This window comes from Plasmodium reichenowi, chromosome 12 (assembly GCF_001601855.1).
Source record: "Plasmodium reichenowi strain SY57 chromosome 12, whole genome shotgun sequence".
In the NCBI taxonomy this organism is placed as follows: domain Eukaryota; phylum Apicomplexa; class Aconoidasida; order Haemosporida; family Plasmodiidae; genus Plasmodium; species Plasmodium reichenowi.
Window position 1 is genome coordinate 1,275,994 of NC_033657.1, and position 17,268 is coordinate 1,293,261.

Below are 17,268 nucleotides of genomic sequence, written 5' to 3' on the forward strand. Positions count from 1 at the left end.
CAGGTAAAAAAAAAAAAAAAAAAAAAATTACGTAAATAAAATGGAACCTAAAGAAACTGATAATATAATAAAAGATGAGGACAATGTGAAAAAGGAAGAACCTATATTATCTATTGAAAAATATTTATTAAAAGAGTTTGGTGATGGGAAAACGAATAAGAAGGATGTTATGAGAAAATTGAGAAAGAGGATATATAATCATAAAAATTCAGAAGAGATATACAAAAAATTAAAAGAGATTCATGGGAATAGTGGTATATGTACACGTCAATGGAAAGAAGGTAGTTTTGCTTTTAAGTGTTATAATTGTGAAGGGGATCCAACGTGTGCTATATGTGCAAAATGTTTTTTTGCATCAAATCATAAGAATCATATATATAGGTTAACACATACAAGTGGTGGTTGTTGTGATTGTGGAGATACTTCATGGAATATTAATGGTTCATGTTTTGATCATAGAGGAATTAATGAAGATTGTTTGATTGACAATTCTATATTAAATATTGATATAAAGAATCGTGTAAGAGAAGATTTAGAATGTTTGATAGGAACATTGTTTAGGGATATAGTATTAAAAGATGGATATTTTTTATCCTTAGTAAGTGCTGATTATATAGAGCATGCATTTGATTTTTTTAAAGATTTAGGGATTACAAGTTATTTATTTCGGCAAGTTATATGTGAAGTATTTACAGGTGCAAAAATAGATTTTTTAGTAAATTTTCATTATTGTTTTTATGTAGGTGTACAGAAAGCTTTATATTCTTTTTATTTATCTTTATTTGTTCATCCATATTTTAAACAAAGATTTGCTTTTAAGCTAGCTAAACATTATAAATTGGTTGTTCGTGTAGCTGATGATCGTATTTATAATGATAATCATTTGAATGGATTAAGTGTTCAGGTTTTAACTGTTCCCGAAATAGCATATACTTTAGTTATAAATAATTTCTTGAATGATTTATTAAAATTAATAGAAAATTTATGTGTATTTAATAATGTAACAAATTGTGTTATGCATAAAAATTTCTTACGATCTGATATCGAAATTATTATTCGTATATGTGTTGATTTGAAATATTTGCTTTATCATCATGAAGTTATAAAAATTGTATTATTTAATAAATATGTCATCAAAAAAATATTAAAAATATTATCTCTTCTACATAGAATGAATTCACAAGTACGCTATACAAAATCACATATTATATATGAAGACTTATCTAGTTCATATTCCATAACCATTGAAAATTATCTACTTCGTGTATTTGAACCTTTAGCTAATTTTTGTAAAAGAGAAGCTAATGCAAATTTTAGAAATTTATTTTTATTGTACCAATTAACAATTAAAGGTATACATAAATTGGATTTATTCCCATTTAATCGAAAAAAAAAGGAGGCTGAAAATTCTTTTATGAATCGCAAAAAATTGAAGGAAAAAAAAATTACAAAAAAGAGGAATATTAAAGAGGATAATTCAACGGATGACTTGACAGGTGACAGTGATAATAGTAGTACTAATAATGTTTGTCGTTGTGATACTAATAATTATGATAACTCGATGTTTGATCGTAGTTGTAGTATACAAGGGTTAAATAATATGAATGACGACGTTAATAAATCAGGAGGAGTCTCTTTAAATGACGACAATACAAATAATACAAATAATACAAATAATACTACTACTACTAATAATAATAATAATAATAGTAATAATAGTAATAATAATAATAAAAATTGTGAGGCCAAGGCCAATGATCAAACGAATAAGAAAAAAAAATTCAAACATCTCAGATCTTTACATTCTCCATTAGTTCGATTCTTTATCATGATTTTAAATTTTGATGTCATTAAAAAATGCCTAGATGACGTGTACTGGTATAAATATTTATATTTAAGAAGGGTTTATAAGAAAAAAAGGATACATAAAAATAGAAAAAAGAGTCCTACATATAATACAAATGATATTAATAAAAATGAAGTGTGTAGTAAAAATATTCCAAGTGATGATAATAAATCATTTAATAAAATGTACAATAATAATAAAATGAAGAAGGAGTTAACATATAATGATGAATATATAATAAATGAATTTATTAGAGATTTTTATTCTATAGAAAAGCATTCAGAGGAAATAATAAATCAGAGAAAAATATTACAAGAAAGATATGAAAACGATGGTAATAATATGAAGATAACACTTTTTCATTTTAAAAAATTTTTTACAAGTAATGATGAACATAAGAATGAGCATTTAGGAAAATATATAAATGAGCATATACATTTAGAAAGTAATTATTTTAAATGGATTATGAATACTAGTTCTAGTTCTAAATTACGTGAATGTAATAATAAGTATAGAATTAAATATAGAGAAACCATACAAGAAAAGAATATAAAAATAAAATGTAAAAATATATATATAGAGAAAAAATTAAAAAATTTAAAATATGAATTTAATGAATTTTTGGATATAAAATATGATAAAGAAAAACATAATATATATTTACATCCATTATATATAGATTTATATATGAGAGATATATTTGAGTTTTTAAATTTATTTGATTTAAAATTATTAAAAAATATTCTTTTTATAAATATACAAATCTTAACATTTATATATGAAATTAAATATGGTTACTGGGTAAGAAATGGTCCTCAAATGATTTTCCAGGTTGGTGAATATGATAATTCTTTATTTTTTCAAAATGATTTAATAGGAATACAATTTGCTATAATAATGATGAATGTTTTACCTTTATACGAAAATCAAAAAGTTCATATAAATTCACATGTGATCAATTTATTTCATCGAATATGGAATAACAAAGTTCAATACAATGAATCACTTAAAAAATTACCTTGGTCAAAAAACGAGAACAACGATATTCAAAATGATTATGTGCATAAAGGTGATGATGAAATATGTATAAATGAAAAGGTATATGATGATCATACTAATAAATATATAGATACATCTCCAAAATTTACATATAATGATAATATTCAGAATCACTATATGGTAGAACAACACTCTGAGGATAACAAACCGTATTATATGAATAAAATAAAATATATAAAAAAAAATGATGAATTCTTTGAAGAACATATGAAAATATATGAAAGCATGCTTATATATAATAGAGCCAAAAAATTAAATGATAATAATACCATACCTTTTAATAATAAACTGGGAAATTCAAAAGGAAAAAATTTGGATCAAGATGATGGTGATCATGTCAAATTGCTTTTTGGAATTGACGATAAAAATGTAAGTAATAGTAATAATATGAATAATATGAATAACATAAATAATATGAATAATATGAATAATATGAATAATACGAATAACATAAATAATATAAATAACATAAATAATATGAATAACACAAATAACATAAATATGTGTAATAATAATAATACATATGTTTATAATAAGGATGGGGCGGATAATAAGGTGGAATGCAAATCAATATGTGATCTTTTGTGTAAATATTCATGCAAACAATTAAGAGACCAAGAAAATGAATCAAAAACATTATTAAGAGAAACCGAAGGGATGTTGACCTCGGATAATATAAATTTGAACAAATTAGATAATGATAATAATAATAATAATATAAAAAATGATTTGTTAGAGAATGATGAAAGGTATTATAAGAAAGGTTCTCTAACGAAAGAATCAATATATAATGAAGATAAAATATGTGAAAAATATAAAAAGAGCAGATTAGAGTGGAATGAATATTTAGAAGAATTTATGAATATAGAAATAAGAAATCCATTTATTATATTATATCAATTAATATTTAAAAATTTTCGTATGAATTTAAATATAAGAAAAATAAATGATATGTATATAGAAATAGAAATACATCATATAAAGATGGCATATAAAATATTTAGTGATATATATACAAATAAATCTAGTATAGATTCTAGAAAAATTTGTCACATATTTTATTTTCAATTTTTTTATGATATAATTATACGTATCTTTAATGAATTATATTATTTAGAATATAGTAATATACCAAGAAAAACATCTTATGAAAAATATATAGAAAGAGGTAAATATCATGTTAAAAAAATATTAATACAATTATTAGCATCAAAAGATTTTCAATATTTTCAACTCGAAAATGTATTTCCTAAGCAATTTAGACACCATCCAAGCTTTTATGAACTTGTTAATAAATATGGATATAAAACACATATGCCTAGAAGTAATGTTAATTTGATAAAGTTAAATAAGAATTCGTGGTATCTCTATGATGCCTTTTGGCCACTCTCAGCATTCAAAGATTTTCAAACAGCTAATGAAAAATGTATAAAAGAAGAAAATTCTTCCTATATAGGATCTTCAAGGGAAGAAGATAAAGAATATTTAAATTTTTCATTTCGCAAAGTTCAAAATTTATTATTCTATACATTTAAAAACAGTTGTCTCGTTTCTATACTTTTAATTGTCTTTATTATTAATGACGAATTTCAGAGGAAAATCGAAAAAAAAAAAAAAGAAGAATTAGAAAAGAAAGAAATGAAAAAGCATATTAAAGCGGATCTAACGGCAGAAGACGACGCACTGCTTAATACAAAAAGTGGTACAACGAATAATAATACGTGTGATGTAGGAGTTGTCATTAATGAGGAAGGAAACCAATCCAGTGGAATGTCTCAAAATGGTGTAGCTTCTCAGAGTGGAATAAATATGAATAATGATGATGTATCAGGAGAAGAAAGGAATCATAACGATGATATTAATTATATGGATGATAATGATGGTGATAATGATGGTGATAATGATGGTGATAATGATGGTGATAATGATGGTGATGATGATGATAATGATGATAATAATGACGATAATAATGACGATAATAATGACGATAATAATGACGATAATAATGATGATGACAATAATAATGACAATAATAATGATGATGATAATGATGAAGATTCCAATCTTCATGGTAGTTCTTCGAATATGGTAAATATTATAAACAGTGGTGATAATAATTCTGTGACTAATTCTAGTAATATAAATACAGCACGAAATAATAACAGTACATATATTATTGTAGATCAGAATGGAGATAATGAAACCTTATTTGCAGAGATATTAATAAATCGTAATCCTAATAATTCTATAAATATGGAAATTGTAAATGTAACAGATAATAATGTTGGTGATGAAAATAATAATAGAAATTATCGTCATTTAAATGCTGATGGATTATCTGAATTAATCAGAAGTCTTATAAGTGAAAATAATATTATTAATAATGTAATAGATGAATCTTTTTTACAAAATAATAATGTAGGAGGTGATAATTCTATTAATAATGATGACATAAGAAATAGAGGTGGATCTATATTTGATGATAATATATCTTTTGATAATAATTCATCAAGTGATGAATTGAATTTAATGGATTCTACAAATTCAAATAATGTCAGAATTAATTTATACGGTAGAACAAATGGATTGTACGATTTAAATTTTATTTTGGATAGTAATGAAATCATGGGTAACCTCAATACACATAATGTGAATAATACAATAGATATATTGATCAAAATTATAAAAATTTTGAGTGTGGCCATGGGTTCAGCACATCCCTTTATTGAGCTAAATAGTTTTTATTATCTTAACGCGGTCAATTTTTATGGCATAGATAATGATGATGACAGTGAAAAAAATGAAGAAATTGGTAACGAAGAAATTGGTAAAAAAAATATTGATAATAATGAACAAGTTGAAAAAAAACACCATTGTGATCAAAATAGAATTTATGATGATGTTGATGGGCTATCGTCCGTATCATCAAGTTCTTATGATATATTAATGAATCATTTGGAAGAATCATGTATGTATACAAGTTATTCAGATGAAACATATGAGAATAATGGTAATGTTTATAATATTAGGGAGGGATTTAATGTGGAAAACATTTCTTATGATAAAGATATATTAAATGAAAAAAAAGATATAGTAGAAATAGAAAATGAGAAAGAGAAATATTTAAAAATAAATGATCATTCTATTAATGAAAATTATGGTTGTGTTTCCTTATTAAAAGATGAACATAAATTGTCATCATCCGATGGAAATAATAATATTAATCGTTGTAATAATAATAATATTAATCGTTGTAATAATAATATTATTATTAATCGCTGTAATAATAATAATTATTATTATGATAATATTAAACATGGTGATGAGAAAGGTGGTGAAGGTGAAGATTCAGAAGAATGTCGAATAAAAGAAAGTAACAAGAAAATGTCTGAATGTAATAATAAGGAAAATATAATTTTTGATTCTATTAATGTATTAAGAAAAGACAATATAAAGAGATTGAAAAATAATATCTGTAAGAATAAAAATTGTTATATATATGATGATGATATTAATAATAATAATAAGAAGAAAAAGGATGTTGAAAATCAAGAAAAAGAATTTTACGTGTTAAATAAAATATTTGTACATAATTTTATAAATTGTATTAATAATATAAATGTGAATGAAGATAAGTGCTTTCAAAAAGTGAGATCTACCATTTTAAGTAGATTAAAAGAAATGTATTCTGGAAATTATGATTGTAAAAATAATAATAGTAATAATGAATTTATAGAATTAGCGAAAAAAAAACAAGAAGATTTATTACAAAGTATGAAAGAACAACAATCAAAGTTTAGTAATTTTTTAGAAGCAGAATATTCATCTGAAGAAGCTGATTCGCTACCAAATGGAGGAATTGAAGACTTTGAAGATGTCGATTTTATGGATGATGCTAGTAGTTATAGTGATAGTAATAGTAATAGTAATAATAATAGTAATAATAATAGTAATAATAATAGTAATAATAATAGTAATAATAATAGTAATAATAATAGTGATGGTCATGAAGATGATAATAAAAAGCTTTCTACTGATGTAAAAAAAAAAAAAGAAGAAGAAGAAAAAAAATTCTCTATATGTAGTGTTAATGAAAAAAAAAAAAAAAAAAAATATATGAAAGGAATAACAATTTGTGAATATGAAAAAATAAAAGAAAAAAATTGTATATGTGTTTTATGTAAAGAAGGGATGTCAAAAAATAATTTATTAGCATATATATGTTTTTCATCACATACAAATTTATTAAAAAAAATTATCAAAAAAAATAAATTTTCATTTCCTTGTAAACATCCATCTATATATACTTGTGGTCATTTTATACATACAAAATGTTTACATAATACAAGGATATTAAAATATAGAAAATTGTTCAGTGTAAAAAATGAACCAACTCTATATGAATTTACATGTCCCTTATGTCGTTCAATAGCTAATAGTTTTGTGGTGTATATACCAAAGAGATATATATCGGAGAATGATAAATATAGAGTATATGATTGTAATGAGCAAGAATTTTTCTTGGATAACTCAAATAAAAATTTATCCGAACTTTTGAGAATTTCCAAATATTCAGAAGAGAGGAATTATGGAATTAAAAGGAAGAAGGAAAAAGAAGAAAAAAAAAAAAAAAGGAAAATGATAATGATGAAAGAAATGACGAACCAAATGAATTATGAACAAAATGCAAATGGTATAATAAAATCAAGTGATATACAGAATAATGTTCAGGTAGACACATTTATACATAATAATATATACACCTATATACCCAATAAGAAATCACAAATTGATGAGTGTGCTGAGCAAAACATAGAATTATTAAAAGACATAAAGAATGGAGAATCTACAAATATGTGCAACAAAGCAGATAATTTGTTTGCTATACAAAATGATAATGGTTATCCTTATAGATATAAAGAAAGTGAAGAAATATCTGAAGGAGAAGAATTTTTATTAATAAATAAAAAGAATATTTCTTGTAATTATTTGAATAACTATGTAACAAACGATACATTAAGTAATGACAATGTAATGATACATAAGGATATCTTATTAGATGATTATTTTTTACAAGATGATAATAATTTTTCTACGTGTTCTATAACGTTGAATGATTATCTAATACCTCGATATTTTAATATAACCAATTGTGATTATATTAGAAATGATTTTAAAAATAATAAATGTAAGAATAGGAAGGATAATTGTTTTAATGAAAATGATGATAATGAAAATGATGATAATGATAATGAAAATGGTGATAATGATAATGAAAATGGTGATAATGATAATGAAAATGATGATAGTAATAATGATGACAATAATGATGATAATAATGATGATAATAATGATGACCATAATGATGATACGGGGGAAGAAAGCTTATCCACCCTATCGTCTTGCTCATCAGAAAACATATTATCCGATAATTATATTGATGATAGTGATATAGCTGAAGAATTTTATTTTAAATATACACATGATAAGAATAAAAATATAAATATGGGGAACAGAAAAAATAAGAAAAGGAACTTAAAGGAAAATCATAAAGACGATTTTCATATGAATAATAGTAATACTCATAATGTGAGCTCATATAATTTTTTCGATGAAAATAAGAAGAATACAATTTTTAATTTAAATTTCTGTAGTCTTATAGAAAAGGATAGTTTATTAAATGATATGTTGGCATATGAATGTTATGAAAAAAATAAAAAAATAATATTAAGAAATATTTATTTAAATGAAAATAATATGTATGATGAATTATTTGAAAGAAAGAAAAATGATAATAATGTGGGTATACATAATATTATATATTCACAAGAAAATAATGATGTCCTTTTAAATAATAAGGATGATATAAATATTATATATAAAAATACCAATATGGAAAAACAAAAAAGAATAAGAAGAAGAAAAGGAAGAGGTACCGAAATATATTTTTATAAAAATACATCTAATTATGTAAATAAAGATTATACGTTTACATATAGAAATTCGAATTTTTATTATCGTTCTAAAAATGGTTTTTTATCTTACTATGTTAGTTTACCCTTGTCGTTTATTAAAGAAATACAATATTTTATGATAAAAAATAAATTATATAATTACCCAGGAAACAATAGATATAATAAATTTTATTTAACGACAGAGGTAGATAAGGAACAAATCAAAAAAGAAGAAATGGAGATGAATATAAATATGAATATGGATATGAAAATCGACCCGTCTATATTTTGTAATTTTGAAGACAAAATAAAAACGAAGGAAAAATATAATACTATATTATATTATGAAATGAATAATCATATTATAACATATGTAAAATCTAATTTTAACTATGAAAGCATAAATGCAGATGAGGCTATTAAAAAGTATGAGGTATGTGATTTTTACACCAATGGTACTTTTGATAGTGCTGATGAAAAATTATGTAGTGAAGAGAAGCAAGATCATTTAATAACGAGACATAAAGTAAAAGAGTGTTTACATGAAAATGAAAGTGAGCAGAAGGAAAAAAGATTAAAAATAGGACATGAGCATGAAGTAGTAGATGATATAAGTAATATGAGTGTAGCAAATAATGATAATATATATGATAATAATAATGATAATATATATGATAATAATAATAATGATAATATATACGATAATAATAATGATAATATATATGATAATAATAATAATGATAATATATATGATAATAATAATAATAATAATAGTAATAGTTGTGTAGGGGGTGAAAATTTTATTTGTGATAACAAATCAGATGATATTAATTTTGAATTTATAAAAGATTTAAATAAAATAAATTATGAAGAGAAAAAAAAAGAAAAAAAAGAAATCTTAGAAATAGAAAAATTAAATAAAGAGAAGATGAATGGTGATAAACAAGATATACATAAATTTAAATATCCATGTAATGTTGAAGAAATAAAAGATCATAATATATCGATGAAAACCAGTTTATCTATGGATGTATATGAAGGTATTGTAAGTACAAATAAAAATATATATGAAATATACAACGAATTAAAAAGGAAACAATATTTTTATTCTGTATGCGATATAAAATCATTAAGACAATCAATTATATTATTAGATGGTATATCAGAAATTTCATGGAGAATATTTCATCAAGAACATACAACATTTTCATCTATATTACATCATTCAGAGAATTATAAAAGATTAATTGATTTTGATTATAATACAAAAGTAGATGATAACGATGAAGATATTGATATAAAAGGTATTGGTGTTAATGATTTATTAAAAATATATCGTAGATTAGAAATATATCCCGATTTTATATTTAATAATAGTAACGTGGGTTTTATTAATAGACATGATTTAAAATTTATAACTAAAAAAGATCTTCTTTTAATGAATAAAAAAGATTATGAGAGAAATAAAAAAGAAAGGAAAAAAAAAAATTCTATTTTGTATCCAACAACTTCACATACCAATAATAATGAAAATAATAATGAGAATAATAATGAAAATAATGATGAAAATAATGATGGTAATAATAATAATAATAATAATAATAATAATAATAGTCGTGGGGATGTTAATAAACCTAAGAATAATAATTCCTTTAATAATTATAGTGAGAAAAAAGAAGGTAATAAAAAGAAAAAGAAAAATCATAGTGATGTATTAAACATAAAATACTGGCGAAATATTAATACGGCTGTTGATTTTTTTAAAATATATTGGATTTTATATAATGAGATATTAATAAATATTTTCTATAAAAATATAAATTATATATCTTGTAATAATATGATAGAAATTTTAGTACGTAATTTATTTTTATACAAATATGAATTAAATATTTTAAAAGAAGAAAATATTTCTAATCTTTTTAATATTCAAACATGGAAAAATATGTATAAAATATGTTTCTTTTATGTCTATCCTTATCGATTTACTTTTAATAAATATAAAAAATTTTTCAATAAAATTAAGAAAATACACTTTTTAAATAATTTATCTTTTATTCCTTTATCAGTAGATGTATTAAAATTATTTATGAATTTTTTTTTAAATCAATATTTATATACTCCTTCATTAATTAAGCATTTTATATCAATATCATTAATCATAATATCTTTTCAAATTATGAATGAAATATTTATAAAAGAAATATCCAAGACATATGTACGATTTATTTTTAATACAATCCAAAAGTATCACCATATCAAGAAATATATTACTCGTATATCTAAACATATTTCTTATCAAAAAATGTATGCAAATTATATTATTAACCTTTCTGAATATGTAGACTATATTGAGAGAGCCAATACATTTGTTCAAACACAAGAAACGAAAAAAATAAAACATAATGAAAGTTCCATTTATCATAATATTGAAATGTTAGGACATAAACAAAATGAACAGAAAAAGCATTCTTTAAATGCCTACGACAGATTTCACATTTTTCTTTTTGAAAGATATGTAAAAAATTCTATACCAGGGGGTGAAAATATAACTTTAAAATATGTGAATGGTCGATATAAATTATATGAAAATGATCAAGAGGTAGTACATATGACTGACATTGAACATTTTGAAAAGATCAAAAATGTTTATTCGAAGAAAGCAATGGATATTTTAAAAAAGAAGAATGACCAAATGGAAAATGATAAGGAGGAAAAAACTAGTAATGAACAACCAAATAATTGTAATAAAATATTAGATGGTAATAAAACATTAGATGGTAATAAAATGTTAGATGGTAATAAAACATTAGATGGTAATAAAATATTAGATGGTAATAAAATATTACATGATAATAAAATATTACATAATAATAATAGTAATAATAATGTCGAAAACAAAAGTTGTAACTTCCACAACGTATCATCTTACAAGGGTTTAATGAAATCCTTGTTTGGTAAAAAGAATTTTTTTTTTATTATAGATATTGTTAACTTATTTAAAAATATACAAAGACTCTCATATATATTTGATGAAGAAACAATAAGCTACCTACACATGATTATTATGAATAGTAAAATATTATCATATGATTTAAAAGAAATAAAAAGAAAAAAAAAGGTACAAAAAAAGATTTATCCCAAATTTACTTCTTATATTATAAAACAAAAGAAGGCAAATAAATTAAACTCTTATAATTATGATTTATTACATATTGAAAAAAAATGGGTATTATATCTTATTTATAAAACCATATTAAAATATTATGATATGCTTCTATTTAAGAAGAGAGTTCAAAAACTTATGCTTTTGATGTGTGAAATTAATGATGAATATATAAAATATATATATTTTAATGGTTATATTCCTATAAATATATATCTAAGTACTAACTTAATAAAATACAATGAATTCTTTACAAATTATTATTCTTATATATATAACAAAAATGTTAATGATAAATGGGGTGATTTCCATGTCTTATATTTCCAAAATCAAGAAAATAATATAAAAAAAAATAACAAAAAAAATTATTATTATACACTTTTTAAAAACAAACATGTTTTAAAAAGAGATTATAATCATATCGTAAGTAATAATATACAACCCATTAATAAATTCAATCAACCCATAACATCTAATGAATGTACATCTCCAAATATCTCTTATCATATAAAATCAAATGAAATATTTAAAAATGAAGATTATCATAATCTTAATATATATAATGAACATATTATTTATAATTCGCACAAAGATACAAATTTATTATCTTCCTATAACTATATGCAACAGGTACAACAAAATACTCTCACCATGAATAATCTTGATCATTCAAATAATCTAATAATAAATGATAACAATAAAAGAGATAAACAACATATAAATACGGAACATTGGAACAAGAACATTATTAATAGTAATTATTTTAATGTTTATAATAATGATTCCGGCCAAAATGAGCAAAACCATGTACAGGAAGGTGTCCGTGGTTTCATAGATGTTGATGATGATTTGTATAATATGCAAGAGAACCCAAAAGAAAGCAAAAAAAATAATATTAATGATGATGATAAAAGGGATAAGGTTATTAATAGTGATAATAATTTGAACGAAACGACACATAATCATATAGCATATAATAATGACCAAGAATTATCCACTGAATTAAATTTATTTAAATATAAATTATATAATATATCAAGTGAAGAAATTAGTAATTTATATTTAATGGAAGATTGTAATAATGAAAAGGGATTCTTTTCATGTCTTAATAAAAATGAAGATTTTGAATATAAGAATGTTAACATTTTAAATATATTAAAATATAAATTTGATCTAGTTCCATATATTAATCATTTATATTATCTTTATAATTTCTATCCATTATTGTTTAAATTGAAAGAGATAAAAAATATCCATGATATGAAAGAAAAACAAATAAATTTATGTACAGACCAATTTTTACTATCATTAGTAGATAAGGATATTTATGATTGTTATGATGATGTAAATTTTTCTGATGCTAGTTTTTATAGTGATCAAACTATTCATGTTTCTGAAAAGGAATGTGATCATAAAAATCATAAAAGTAATAAATATGATTCTGATAGTTATCATCATCCTGTTAATGTATCTCATACATCTTATCCATATAAACAACAAAATGGTGACGAAGAAGATACATTGCAAATTAATTCTTCATTAAATATTCTTGAAAATGTTGTCGATCTTGATGAACTCATAAAAGATTTGAAAAAAACAAAAAAGAGCAAACAAAAAGCTAGTAAAAATAAATATGCTGATAAATTTTTTGTCTCATTTTTTAATACAGCATTGAGAAGAGAGGAAGATAAAGGAAAAACGAATTATTTACATTATGGGAAATTAGGAAATGCTAAAAATAATACAAAATTAAAGAATTTATTTTTATCAGACCAACAAAATGGTAATATATATGATAATATAAATGGTAATATTTATGATAATATAAATGGTAATATATATGATAATATATATGAAAATGTCAATACCTATCAAAGCTCAGCTTCTCATATATTTATAGATCCACATAATTTAACAAATATAAATATATCCAAAGAATTAAGTAATAATATCAATATAAATTGTGGGAAGAAGGAAAAAAACAAAGTATCATCAAATGATCAAAATAATACTGAAAATGAATACATGGAAAATAGTTCCTCTGATAATCCATATGATGATTCAAATTTTGTATCTTATCATGAAAGTATAGATTCTACAAGTAGTGCGGATAAATATCATAAAAGAAAAATGACACCTATGGAAAGTATGTTTTTAAAATATACATTAAATACATCAGAAGATGCATTATCCAATAAATATAATGTAACAAGTAAAAATAAAAATAAAAAAGAATATTTAAGTTTTCTTAAATATAAAGATGCAAATAAAATTCAACGTTATCATATGTTATTAAGAAAAAATGGTCTTGGTAGATTATTTTTTTATAATTTAAGAAAAATGTATAATTATGTATATAATCTATATGATTTCATACCTCTTTATCTTATACAAAATATATTAATACATTATTATGATATATATCAACATGCGAACCAATATTATTATCATGATGATAAAGAACATCCCACTTTTTTTACACAACAAAATGAAGATGATGAATATGAATATACCAAGTTTTCAAAAGATTTCTTTAATACTAATAAATGGAAAAGAATGTATTCGAAATATGAAGACAGACTAAATAACGAAACCTATCCTGAACCACCAAACAAAAATATTTCAAATAAACAGGGACATAAAGAGAATAATCTAATATACCAGAATTCGCAAAATTATGATATGACTACTAATCATTATAATATTGCTAATAATGATATAGAAAAAAGAAATCAAACCAATTCATACCTTTTTAATGTTGACGATGAAAATTGCCCTTCTCTATCATCAAACAATCTTGAAAATATTAATAGTACTTTAATCAATGACCACCATTTTATACAAACAAATAATGATGATATGAACAGCATACAACATATGGAGAAGAAGATTTCAGAAATGTCGGAATGTAATTTAAAAACGGACAAAAATAATAACATCTTTAATTATCCACAAGATAAAATAAATCCTGATAAAATGAAGAAAAATGAAAGAATGGAATTTTCAGTAAATAAAAAAATAAAAACAAACCATAACACAACTGGATATAATAAAAGAAATAATGATAGGTATAATCATTCTAGTAGTTTTAATTTTTTTGGAAAGGATGAATATGATAACACATCATATGAGGATTATATAAAAAAAAAAAAAAACTTCTCTTCAACAAGTAGAAGAAAACGAAATAATAATATAAATATGAAAGAATTTTTTTCAAATGGACGTTATGATAAATTATTAAGTATAAAGAAAATATTTATGATATTCTATAATTATTTGAGGAAGTGTCATTTTATCGATAAAAAAAATTCTTGTAAGAATTTATATAAATCATTTTTAAAAAAATATTTAAAATCAGCTAATGTATATTTACAATTTATAGCTTATATTATATTCTCTATATATGATTATAATTCATTAGCAAAAAAATATTTAGATTATATACACTTATACAGTGATATTAGTAAATATAATATATTCCTTCATATATTAAATATCGACGAAGACTATGATAAAATATATATATATCAAACATTACAATTAATATATCATCCATATTTTTATCTAATGTATAAATTATATAAATATCTAAAAATAGATGCTTCCCCAGTATTATTACATGATTTTTATGAAAACTGGGAAGAATTTACAAAATCCCCATCTTTATTTCAACCTAGCAAAAATTATTTTACACTAATTAAAAAACATTTTAAAAGAAAATGTGTAAGTTGTAATAAGTCTCCAAAAAAAATACTTATCTGTCTCTATTGTGGTTCAACTGTTTGTCTGCATGAAGGGGACCATGTGTCCGGACCCTTATCACAAACTATAAGTAAATGTGTGTACCATACGACCATCTGTGGAGGAGAGCAATGTTTATACTTATGTTTAAATACATCATCGGTAATAAGAACAGTCAATAATGTGTATATGTTTGTGTATATATTTTATTATTATAATTATTTTATAATTATTTTATAATTATTTTATAATTATTTTATAATTATATTATTATTATATTATTATTATTTTATAATTATTTTATAATTATATTATTATTATATTATTATTATATTATAATTATATTATTATTATATTATAATTATATTATTATTATATTATAATTATTTCATTATTATTTATTATAATTTTTTTTTTTTTTTTAGGTGTTGTTTACGAGTGAAAACCGATTCGATTTTATGAGTGGACCTTATGTCGACAAAAATGGAGATGTGGACTATCAATTAAAGAGAGGAAAAAATTTATACCTTTCTTCTTATAAGTTGAACAAACTTTTTGACGTTATAATTAATTCAGCAGTTGGTAAGTTTTTAAAATAGCGAAATTAATATATGATATGATATGATATATATGATATATATACTATGTGCACATATATATATATATATATATATGTATTTATTTATTTTATTTTTGCAGATGTTGAAATATATAAGCATACGTTGAAATCAGAATAATTACCCCCATATCTTTTTTTTTTCTTTTTTATCATTTAGTTGTTCATTTAATAGTCCTAAATATATATATATATATATATATATATATATATATATGTGGTTACAAGTGAACAAAAAAAATAACTGCATTTCATTTTTTTGAAAAATTAAAAAATATTTATATATATATTATGTATGTTCCTTTTTATAATTATTAAAAAAAAAAAAAAAAAAAAATGAAGTAACTTTATATTTTTTCTCTTAACTTTTACAATTGTAATTTAAAAAAAAAAAAAAAAAAATTAAAACTGAAATGGAAATGAAAATGAAAATGAAAATGAAAATGAAAATTATAATTGAATAAAATTGTTCCTAAATTATGTACAAGTCAGGTAATTTTTTTTTTTTTTTTTTTTAATAAACAGCTAGCACATAATATTATATATATATATATATAATATTTCATTATATACAATTTGGTTTTATTTCATCTTTTCATTATAACCCCAATTACAAGATTTGTAGTATTTCCTAAAAGTATATATAAAAAAAGATGGGATTTTAAAAGGTATAAACGAATGGCATATATATTATATATATATATATATATATATATGTGTGTGTATGTATATTTTTAACGTTTATAGTTTTACACTACAAATATGATGTTATACAAAGAATAAAAAAAAAAAAAAAACATTTATATTAATATGTACAGATATTTTTTTTAATTTGTTTTTGGTTAGAATATTATAAAAGTGCTACGATATATATGTTTTTAAATAT

General features: G+C 21.8%; 1 protein-coding gene across 1 annotated transcript; it reads left to right on the top strand.

Annotated features, from left to right (window-relative positions):
* Positions 1-40: 40 nt before the first annotated feature.
* Positions 41-16,503, top strand: PRSY57_1232800 (asparagine and aspartate rich protein 1; the record flags this gene model as incomplete). Its single annotated transcript, XM_012908747.2, has 3 exons — positions 41-15,928; positions 16,192-16,348; positions 16,466-16,503. 3 exons carry the CDS (start codon positions 41-43, stop codon positions 16,501-16,503), a joined length of 16,083 nt encoding a protein of 5,360 aa, XP_012764201.2.
* Positions 16,504-17,268: the final 765 nt, after the last annotated feature.